This window comes from Scyliorhinus torazame, chromosome 5 (genome assembly GCF_047496885.1).
Source record: "Scyliorhinus torazame isolate Kashiwa2021f chromosome 5, sScyTor2.1, whole genome shotgun sequence".
Taxonomy (NCBI): domain Eukaryota; kingdom Metazoa; phylum Chordata; class Chondrichthyes; order Carcharhiniformes; family Scyliorhinidae; genus Scyliorhinus; species Scyliorhinus torazame.
Genome location: NC_092711.1, coordinates 175,193,964 through 175,205,112, shown reverse-complemented (window position 1 = coordinate 175,205,112; position 11,149 = coordinate 175,193,964). Strand labels below are relative to the sequence as shown.

Sequence of the window (11,149 nt, the reverse complement as noted above, 5' to 3'; positions counted from 1 at the left end):
GATTGGCTGGAGGAGCAGAGTCCTTCCGGTCCTAACTATTCTCATTGGTCAACACCTCATCAGGAAGGTCAGGGGGTGAGCTTTTCCTCGCACATGCGCAGTCCCGGGCCGGGAGGAGGGGAAATCACCGAGAGGCTTCTCGCTCTGGCCGGAGCTGTCAGCCGGTTGTCTGGAAACCTTGTCTCGAGGAGGGGGAACAATGAATCGGGCGGAGCTGCCGCGCTTGCGCACTGGAACCGTGAGACGTCACCACGGATTCCTTTGCGCGCGCCGCAAAGTTGTTGCCCAATGGGAAGAGTTGGTGAACCGGAAGGACTCTCTTCCTCCATCCAATCAGCCCCCCCATTGTCTGAATGCGGAAGCTGAACAATGAGCAAAACTAGGACCTCACACAGACTGAAAACTTCCTCCTCTCTCCAACATCTGTGAGTAAAACTCTTTATTTTCTCATTCTGAAGGGAATGGAAGTGAATCGAGGGAGGGTGCAGACTCTGAAAAGCATGGCCCAGGTCTCTCTCTCTCGTAAAGACATTGGCATCCTTTGCTCCCTCAGCTTGACACATTTATTTGTCTGGCTAAAAGGATGGTCTCTTTCCCAATGTTCACAATGAAAGGGCTGGTTTCCCCAGGAGATGGCTTACATTTAAGGAGACAGTAAATGAATATCAGACGGAGACATGTCTCGTGTTATGTGGTACAAATTAGATATTTATGGTTCTGTAATAAAGTATATTTATTATTATTTCTAGCCTTGTAATATTGTACTGTAGCTATGTTATATAGTTCCAGTCATCTCTTCCCTCAGAGGGTTATTAGTCTCTGGATTTCTCTTCCACAGGGACCAGTGGGATGTGGGGGTCATTGAATATATTCACGGATGAGGTGGACAGATTTTTAATAAGTTATTATTTTTAAAATCATTTTTTAAACAATGAGTGCTACAGAGTAACAGAAAAAATGGTGGGAAATGGGCACAAAGTGGAACAAGAGATATTGCCAACATAAATCCAAGCAACACGTTGCAGAATTCATTTGGAACAGGATATTTGAGGGACCAGAGCCTCGAGATGAAATGCCAGATCAATTGAACAACCAGTTAACAGGTTAAAATAGACCATCAAGTCGTGGCAGCATCCTTGTAAATCTCTTCTGCACTCTTTCTAGTTTATCAATATCCTTCCTATAATAGGCTGACCAGAACTGTTCCTCATCATCCAGATGAGTTTTCTGCACTAAGGTTATGTCGACTTTCTCCTTAAGAAAGGAGAGGATATTTTTCCTTCTGATAGGGTGATGGATACCCCATACATTACCTGAGAAAATTTGCAGATTAACTGCCACCATTAGGCGACAGAGAGAACAGGAACAGATTTTCACACCACAATCGGGCGTGCGCCATTACCCCCTCCTCCAACTCACTTTACACCAGAGGCACCAAAGTCTCCCCAAACTGCTCCTTTCACAGATAAAAGCCCTGTCTGTACCAGAGTAGGATAAAGTCAACATAACCCCTCCCATTATAACAAAAATACAAAAGAATCACCACCACAATAGATCCAAGGGGACATTCCTCAATAAGACTGAGGACCCGGAGGATTAATCCGATGGCCAGACTGGCGTTACCCTCAGGGTACCTTCTCAAAACTGAGGAGAAGAAAAGAAGGGCCAACAAGGGAATGGGGATCGAATGTCCCTCCCACATTTTAGACCCACCCATGAAGACCTGCATCCACCACTTCCCACCCTTTGGCAATGGCACCACACGGTTCTGCCATGATTGACGCTCGGATAATAGAAGAAAGACGATGGAATATAAGCACACAGCCCATCCGCCATAACTGAGATAATATAATACAAGTCTCTGGAACACTCGAGGAGAAGAAGAAGACATTCAAACGGCCCTCACAGAATAACAACTCCCTTCAACAGGATAACAGATAACAAATTCAGACAACAACACCATCATAGGGAAAGAGTCCAGATTAGAGTCTCAGTTAGTCTGGGCTGCAAATCTTTGCTCCAATTCTTCCCCTTCAAGGATTTAGCGAAGACCAAGGCAGTAGTCGGATTATTGAAAGACTTGACGGAGTTGTCGGATACAATTTTCAGGGTCACAGGATAAAGCAACATAATTCACTGTAAGGTGAGGTGGGAGCCAGGTCTCACCTCACCTTGCCCATCTCCAGGACCCTCTGGTGATCTTTCAAGTTGTGGAAGAATTGGGAGGGTGGATATTAGATACAGCAGAGTGAGAATGGAGGGAGAGTGTGTGGGACGGAGATTTACAGCTTTTGGGGAATGAGAGAGTAAAGAATGTTCTCTAGGAACTAGAATTGTCTGTTCTGAATTTCTATTCTGTACTGACAGTGATGTCTTTTGTAAATTGTTTTCACAGGATATTAGACGAAGAGGAGGAATTACAGAGAGAAATCACAAACTTTACGTCTCGATCTGGCTGAGTCTTTCAATTCCTTGGAACTGAATATTATCGGCCTTTGAATCTAGAAGGAGAAATGTTTGTCTGTTCTGTCGGCTTCAAAAGATTTTAACCATCAGTGTGACTGGAAAAGCACCGAGACACACACACCCGAGTGAGAGTGCTCCAGAGCACTGACTGTGGAAAGAGCTTTTAACCAGTTACACAGTCTGAAAAAATATTGCACCGTTCACAGCGGGTAAAATGAAATGAAATGAAAATGAAATAAAAATCGCTTATTGTCACAAGTAGGCTTCAATGAAGTTACTGTGAAAAGCCCCTAGTCGTCACATTCCGGAGCCTGGTACGGGAATTAAACCGTGCTGCTGCTGCCTGCCTTGGTCTGCTTTAAAAGCCAGCGATTTAGCCCAGTGAGCTAAACCAGCCCCTGAGAGAGACTGTACATGTGTTCTGTGTGTGATCGAGGCTTCAACTGTTAGTCAAACCTGGAGAGAAACGAGGAGACCCAGAACATGGAGAAACCGTGGAAATGTGGGGACTGTGGAAAGGGATTCAGGGCTCCATCAAAGCTGGAAGTTCATCGACGCAGTCACACTGGGGAGAGGCCGTTCACCTGCTCTGTGTGTGAGAAGGGATTCAGTCGATTAGCCACCCTGCAGTCACACCAGCGAGTTCACACTGGGGAGAGGCCGTTCACCTGCTCTCAGTGTGGGAAGGGATTCACTGAGTTATCCAGCTGGCGGAAACACCAGCGAGTTCACACTGGGGAGAGGCCGTTCACCTGCTCTCAGTGTGGGAAGGGATTCACTACTTCATTGAGCCTGCGGATACATCAGCGAGTTCACACTGGGGAGAGGCCGTTCACCTGCTCTCAGTGTGAGAAGGGATTCACTCAGTTATCCAGCCTGCAGACACACCAGCGAGTTCACACTGGGGAGAGGCCGTTCACCTGCTCTCACTGTGAGAAGAGATTTACTACTTCATCGAGCCTGCTGACACACCAGCGAGTTCACACTGGGGAGAGGCCGTTCACTTGCTCTCAGTGTGAGAAGGGATTCACTACTCCATCGAGCCTTCTGACACACCAGCGAGTTCACACTGGGGAGAGGCCGTTCACCTGCTCTCAATGTGAGAAGGGATTCGCTCAGTTATCCCACCTGCAGATACACCAGCGAGTTCACACTGGGGAGAGGCCGTTCACCTGCTCTCAGTGTGAGAAGGGATTCACTCAGTTATCCAGCCTGCAGACACACCAGCGAGTTCACACTGGGGAGAGGCCGTTCACCTGCTCTCACTGTGAGAAGGGATTTACTACTTCATCGAGCCTGCTGACACACCAGCGAGTTCACACTGGGGAGAGGCCGTTCACCTGCTCTCAGTGTGAGAAGGGATTCACTCAGTTATCCAGCCTGCAGACACACCAGCGAGTTCACACTGGGGAGAGGCCGTTCACTTGCTCTCGGTGTGGGAAGGGATTCACTACTTCATCGAGCCTTCTGACACACCAGCGAGTTCACACTGGGGAGAGGCCGTTCACCTGCTCTCAGTGTGAGAAGGGATTCGCTCAGTTATCCCACCTGCAGATACACCAGCGAGTTCACACAGGGGAGAAGGTGTTAACCTGCTCTTAGTGAGAGAAGGGATTCAGATAGCCAGACACCCTGCGGGAACACGAGCGACTTCACACCTGGCAGAGGCCATTCACCTGCTCTGAGCAGGGGAGACATTGAATGATCCTTCCCAACTACGGAGACACTAGCAAGTTAATGCTGGGGAGAGACCATTCATCTCTCAATGTGGGGAGGGGGGGGATTGTGATTCATCACACCCTGTTGTGACTCCAACAAGTTCACAAATTACAGATGTTGGCTCCGTTGTTATTGGTTCTGCTCTCACTGACATCCAGGACTACATTTTGTTCATTCTGACATCTGGTGAATGGTGATGATTGGAGGGTTTCTTTCTGCTGGACTGGCCGGTCTAACACCTCTGCCTCCGATGGGCTGACCATTTTTGAGGCTAGTTGCGATTACCTGGTTCCAAGTTTGGCGAGGAGCACCGAATGAAAAGGTGTTTGCACGTTGCAAGATATTTAGTCCCCAAAGTAGCCATGTTCTCATGAAGATGGGCTGTGGTGGTTACATGGTTCTTTTGTCTAATTTATCTGGGTGTTTCTCGCAGAAGGAAACTGTCATGGTCTGAGGGGCAAGTTGTCTGTGGTAGATTGGGAAATTACAATAAACCTATCACTGAAAGTGGCAACGCAGGTGGATAAGGAGCTAAGAAGGCAGACGGCATGCTTGTCTTCATTGGTCGGGGCATTGAGTATAAAAATTGGCAAGTCATGCTGCAGCTGTACAGAACCTTAGTTAGGCCACACGTGGAATATTGCCTCCAATTCTGGTCACCACATTACCAAAAGGATGTTTCGGCTTTGGAGAGAGTACAGAGGAGGTTTACCAGGATGTTGCCTGGCCTGGAGGGTATTAGCTATGAGGAGAGGTTGGATAAATTCGGATTGTTTTCACTAGAGCGACGGAGGTTGACGGACGACCTGATAAAAGTTTACAAAACTGAGTGGCATGGACAGAGTGGATAGTCAGCAGCTTTTTCCCAGGTTATAAAATTCAATTACCAGGTGAAATAGGTTTAAGGTGCGAGGGGCAAAGTTTAGAGGAGATGTGTGAGGGAGGTTTTTTTACACAGAGGGTGGTGAGTGCCTGGAACTCGCTGCTGGAGGAGGTGGTGGAAGCAGGTACGATAGTGACGTTTAAGAGGCACCTTGACGAATACATGAATAAGATGGGAATAGATGGATACAGACCCTGGAAGCACAGAAGGTTTTAGTTTAGTCAGACATCATGATCCGAGCAGGCTTGGTGGGCCGAAGGGCCTGTTCCTGTGCTGTCCTTTCTTCTCTGTTGTTCTATGTATGACGATAGACAATAGACAGGCAACCACTCACATTTTATTTACATAAAATATAGATTCCTTTGAGAAGCAAAAATTAAACAGCAAAATGAAGCTATCGTGGCGAACAAGAAAAGTTAAAGATTTTATTAGATCAATGGAGGAGACTCATAAAGTGGCCCAAATAGTAGTGAGCCTGAGGATTGGGAACTTGTTTTAGAATTCAGCAAAGGAGGACCAAGAAACTGATGAAGAGAAAATAGAATATGAGAGCAAACTGGGGAGAACTGGAAAAGCTCCGATAGGAATTTGAAAAGGAAAAGATTAGCAAAGACCAATGTGGGTCCATTCCAGGCAGCGGAGGAGAGTTTAAAGTGGGGAATAAGGAAATGGCAGAGAAACTAAACAATGTGTGTCTGTCTTCACGGAGGAAGATACAGAAATTGTCCCAAAAACACCAGAGAACCAAGGGGACTACTGAGCACGAGGAACTGAAAGAGATTAGTATTAGTGAAAAAGCAGTACTGGAGAAATTAATGAGATTGAAAGTTAATAAATCCCCAAAAGCTGATGCTCTACATCCCAGAGTGTTGAAAGAGGCGGCTGGAGAGACAGTGGATACATTGGTGATCATCTCTCAAAATTCTATAGATTCTGGAATGGTTCCTGCAGATTGGAAGGTGGTAAATGTAACCCCACTATTTAAGGAGATAGAGAGAAAACAGGGAAGCACAGACCCATTAGCCTGACATCAGTAGGAGGGAAAATGCTACAATCTATTATAAAGGATGTGATAACATACGAATTAGGAGCAGGAGTAGGCCACTCGGCCCCTCGAGCCTGCTCCACCATTCAATAAGTTCACGGCTGATCTGATTGAAACCTCAACTCCACAGAGGCCCCTTAGAAAATACGTCTGAGGAAATAGTAAGAATATTCTTTATTATTATAATCTTTATTATTGTTACAAATAGGCTTACATTAACACTGCAATGAAGTTACTGTGAAAATCCGCCAGTCGCCACACTCCGGCCCCTGTTCGGGTACACAGAGGGAGAATTCAGAATGTCCAATTCACCTAACAAGCACGTCTTTTGGGACTTGTGGGAGGAAACCCACGCATTTTGGGGAGAACGTGGAGACTCCGTACAGACAGTGACCCAAGCCGGGAATTGAACCCGGGTCCCTGGAGCTGTGAAGCAACAGTGCTAACCACTGTGCCTCCATGCCGCTGTGTCAGTTATGGGGAACAAGGAAATGGCAGAGGAGTTAAACAGAGTTTTTTGCATCAGTCTTTATGGTGGAAGATATTTTGCCTATCCCATTAATACTAAAGAATGGAGCAATTAAATACCATCACTGGAGAAGTCATTTTGGACAAACTAACGGGGATAAGATAAGTCCCCTGGATGGCTGCATCCGAGGATCCTAAAAGAAATGTCTGCAGAGATAGTGGATGCATTGATCGTAATTTTCCAAAAATCCTTGGATTCTGGGGAAGTACCAGAGGATTGGAAAACTGCCACTGTGACAACCCTCCGATTCAGAATGGGAGGGAGGAAAAAAATAAGACACTATAGGGCGATTAGCCTAACATTTATTGTTGAAAAAAATGTTGGAATCAATTATTGGGAAGTAGTAGGAGCACATTGAGAAAATCATAATCTAATCAAGCAGAGTCAACATGGCTTTGTGAAAGGGAAACCGTGTCTGACTAATTTGTCAGAGTGTTTCGAGAAAGTTTCAACCAGAGTGGATAGAGGGGGACCAGTAGATGTGTTGTATTTAAAATTCCAGAAGGCCTTTCACAAGGTACTTCACAAAACGTTATGTCATGAGAGAAGAACCCATGGAGTTGGCGTGGATAGAGAATTGGCTAATGAGCAGGAAACAGCGAGTGGGGATAAGGGGTTCTTTTTCAGGTTGGTGACCTGTAACCAGTGGTGTACCCCAGGGATCAGTCCTGGGATCGCAACTGTGTACAATTTATATTAATGACTTGGAGGAAGGAAGCGAACGTACTGTGCCCAAATTTGAAGACAACAGGAAAATAGGTAGAAATGCAAGTTGCGAGGGGGATACAAACAGTTTGCAAAGAGATATTGAGAGGTTAAGCAAGTGGACAAAAAGTTGCCATATGGAGCATAATGTGGGAAAATGTGAAGTTCATTTCGGAAGGGAGAACAAAAGAACAGTATTATTTACATAGTGAAAAACTGCAGAAAGCTGCAACGCAAAGGGACTTGGGGGAACTTGTGCACGAAACACAGAAAGCTAGCAGACAGGTGCAGCAGGTAATCAGGAAGGCTAATGGAATGTTGGCCCTGATTCCAAGGGGGTTGGAGTATAAGAGTCGGGAAGTCTTGCTGCAGCTGTACAAGGGGCTGGTGACACCACATCTGGAGAACAGAGCAGTTTTGATCCCCTTATGTAAGGAAATGTATTATTTCATTGGAGGAGGTTTAGAGAAGGTCCACGAGGATGATGCCAGGTATGGAGGTGTCTTAGGAGCAAAGGTTAAACAGGTTGGGACTCTACTCATTGTAATTTAGAACAATGAGAGGTGATCTCATTGAACCATACAGGATTCTTAAGGAGCTTCACAGGGTAAATGCTGAGAGGATGTTTCCCCTCATGGGAGAATCTAGGACCAGAGGGCATAATCTTAAAATAAAGAGATGTCAATTTAAGACTGAGATGAGGAGGAAATTCTTCTGAGAGTCTTTGGAACAATGAGAGTTGTGGGGACAGAGTCCTTTGTCTATTTAAGGCTGAGATAGATTCTTGATCAGTGAGGTAACCGAGAATTACAGGGAAAGGGCAGGAAAGTGAATGTGTGAAATGTCAGATCAGCTGTGATCCTATTGAAAGATGGACCAGGCTGGAAAGGCCAAATGGCCTACTCCTGTTCCTATTAAGTCTGGTCTTAGTATGGTCTTATTCCTGCCTACCCACCCGATAACCTTTCACACCCTTGCTTTTCAAGAATCTATCCAGCCTGCCTTCAAAATATTCAAAGTCTCGACTTCCACTGCCCTTTGAGGAAGAGAGTTCCAAACCCTCTGCCTTAAATGGCCAAGTTGTTACTTTTAAAGTTACTCCAATTTCTAGATCCTCCCACAAGAGGAAACATCCTTTCACATCCACCCTGTCGAGGCCGCTCAGGATCTTATGCGGTTCAATCTTGTCACCGTAACTCCATCGGACACAAGCCCAGCCTGTCAATCATTCCTCATAAGACTAGCCTCCAATGCCAGGTATGAGTTCAGTAAACCTTCTCTGAACTGCTTCCAACACATTGACATCATTCCTTAAATGAGAGCATTACTGTACACAGTGCTCCAGATGTGGTCTCACCAATGTCCTGTATAACTGAAGCATAACCTCCCTACTTTTGTATTCAATTCCCCTCACAATAAACAATAACATTCTATTAGCTTTCCTAATTACTTGCTGTACCTGTATACTCGCCTTTTGTGATTCATGCTCTTGGACATCCAGATCCCTCTGAATCTCAGAGCTCTGCAATCTCTCACCATTTAGATAATAAGCTTTTTTATTCTTCTGGCCAACAGGGCAATTTCACATTTTCCCACATTATTCCCCATTTGACAGATCTTTTTCCACTCATTTAAAATATACCTTTTTAACCTCCTTATGTCCTCTTCACAATTTACTTTCCTGCTTATCATTGTACCATTGGAACATAGGAGCAGGAGTTGGTCATTCAGCCCGTCGAGCCTGCTCCACCATTCAATACGATCATGGCTGATCATCCACTTCAATGCTTTTCCCCCACACTATCCCCATATCCCTTTATGTTATTGGTATTTATAAATCTGTCAGTCTCTGCTTTAAACACACTCAATGACTGAGCTCCCACAGCCCTCTGGGGTAGGGAATTCCAAGATTTACAACTTGCAGATCTCTGTAGATCAAACCATTGCCCCGTTCTATCCCCATATCCCTGTCAGTTTACTTCCCTCAAAAGCACGTCCAATTTCCTTTTAGAAACATTCCAACATCTCTGCTTCTACCCGCATTGTCGGAAGTGGCTTCCAGGTATTTCCCACTTTCTTCAAATGCAAATAAGTCTCAGAGAGCACAGGAAGAGGCCATCCCACCCATTGTTCCCATGCTAGCTCTTTGAATGAACTTTCTAATTAGTCCCATCGCCCGGCAAGTTCCTTTTCCCCCAGAATCTGTCCAGTTCCCTTTTGAAAGTTGCTGTTGAATTTACTTCCTACACCTTTATTAGGCAGTGAATCCCAACAACTCGTTCTGTTATAAATATAATAATTTCACAATACTCTGTGTTTGGATTTTCACAGGGGATTTGAAATGGGGAGAAAGACATTGTTGTTACACAAAATCAAGACTCAGTCTTTATGAATGATCTTCATGAATGGGCAGAGTGTGAAATACCCAAGTTTGCGGTGCCAGACTGGCAGTGCCAAGTGCACACGTTCCAGGGGCTGGGCCAGGGAGGGCCACCCTGCCCTAACCCTCACCACTCAGGGGCCTCCCAATGGCCCGGGAACCCTCGGGAATCGTGACGCCTGGCTCTTGTCTGTGTGGGCCAATACTAATTGGCTTCCATGTGACCGACTGGGGAGTCGCTTATATCAAGGCCTTTACATAGGGTGTCCTTCCCGTTAATGGGATGGAGATTGGCCTTAATTGTATCCAGATCTCTCCAATGGGAATAGGCCGGTTAGATCTGAAACCGATTGGCGCTTAGTGGGGTGCCTGATTTCAGACTCTCCTGCGATCTAAGTGGCGCACTTGTATTTGCACCTTGCGCATCGTGGCCATTAGATCGTACCTTGATTTTCATTTGCTGTAAAAGCTTAATTGCTGTGTATGTAAAGAATGTGCAATGAGGATAAATGTACTGGCAAGAGAGACCTTCAAGTTCTGATTCGCCTCAACATTTGAAACTGTCTGAATAAGGGATTGTACAGACTCAGATAAAGGGATAGTATGAAACAGTTCTATTGTATTCCTGTCTAAGATAATGAGAGAAGGTGGCGTCAGTAATTGGGGATCCAATTAAATTAATCTAGTGACCAAATTGACCAATTGCCATGTTACAACAGGCCCAACTCTGACGTGCGGTAACGGTCACTTTGGGGATAAAAGTAGAGGTTCCAAAAGTCTTCCTTGTTGGCCAGGTACTGAAGATTCCCGAGGCCGAGTTCGAAGGAAATGACTGTCAAAGAAGGAGCCAGACTCCCGAGGCTGAATTCCACAAGAATTACTGTCAAAGAAGGAGCCAGAGAGGGTTACGCTTCTACAGACTGATCACCCACATGAAGTTGTAAAAGTTAATGTCTTAAAGTTGTTCAGTAAATATTTTCATTTAATAAATTTATTTTTAAATTTACTATCCGGAGAATTCTGATTTTGTCTTAATTGGTTAAAGTCTTGTCTGAACGAAAGTGAATTTATTTAATGGTAAGTTGGGTGTGACTGAAATCAATTAAGTTCCAGATAAGATCAGAAAACATAAACCTTCAATTTAAAAAGTTACATTTCTATAGCGCCTTTCACAACCATAGGATGTCCCAAAGTGCTTTACAGCCAATGAAGTACTTTTGAAGTGTAGTCACTGTTGTAATGTAGGAAACACAGCAGCCAATTTACACACAGCAAGATCCCACACACAGCAATGTGATAATGAGCAGATGATCTGGTTTTAGTGATGTTGATTGAGGGATAAATAGTGACCAGGACACCGGGGATAACTCCCCTTGCCCTTCTTCAAAATAGTGGCTGTGGGAACTTTTACATCCACCTGAG

General features: G+C 45.2%; 1 protein-coding gene across 1 annotated transcript; it reads left to right on the top strand.

Moving 5' to 3' along the window:
- The first annotated feature begins 285 nt into the window (after positions 1–285).
- Positions 286–10,733, top strand: LOC140422380 (uncharacterized). The gene is made up of 2 exons (XM_072507397.1): positions 286–425; positions 2,396–10,733. The coding sequence occupies exon 2, from the start codon at positions 2,950–2,952 to the stop codon at positions 4,066–4,068; it is 1,119 nt and encodes a 372-aa protein (XP_072363498.1). The 5' UTR covers positions 286–425; positions 2,396–2,949; the 3' UTR covers positions 4,069–10,733.
- Positions 10,734–11,149: the final 416 nt, after the last annotated feature.

Bases quoted from the DNA above. Each gene is read 5' to 3' on its own strand.
- LOC140422380 (XM_072507397.1), top strand. From the start codon at position 2,950: ATGGAGAAACCGTGGAAATGTGGGGACTGTGGAAAGGGATTCAGGGCT.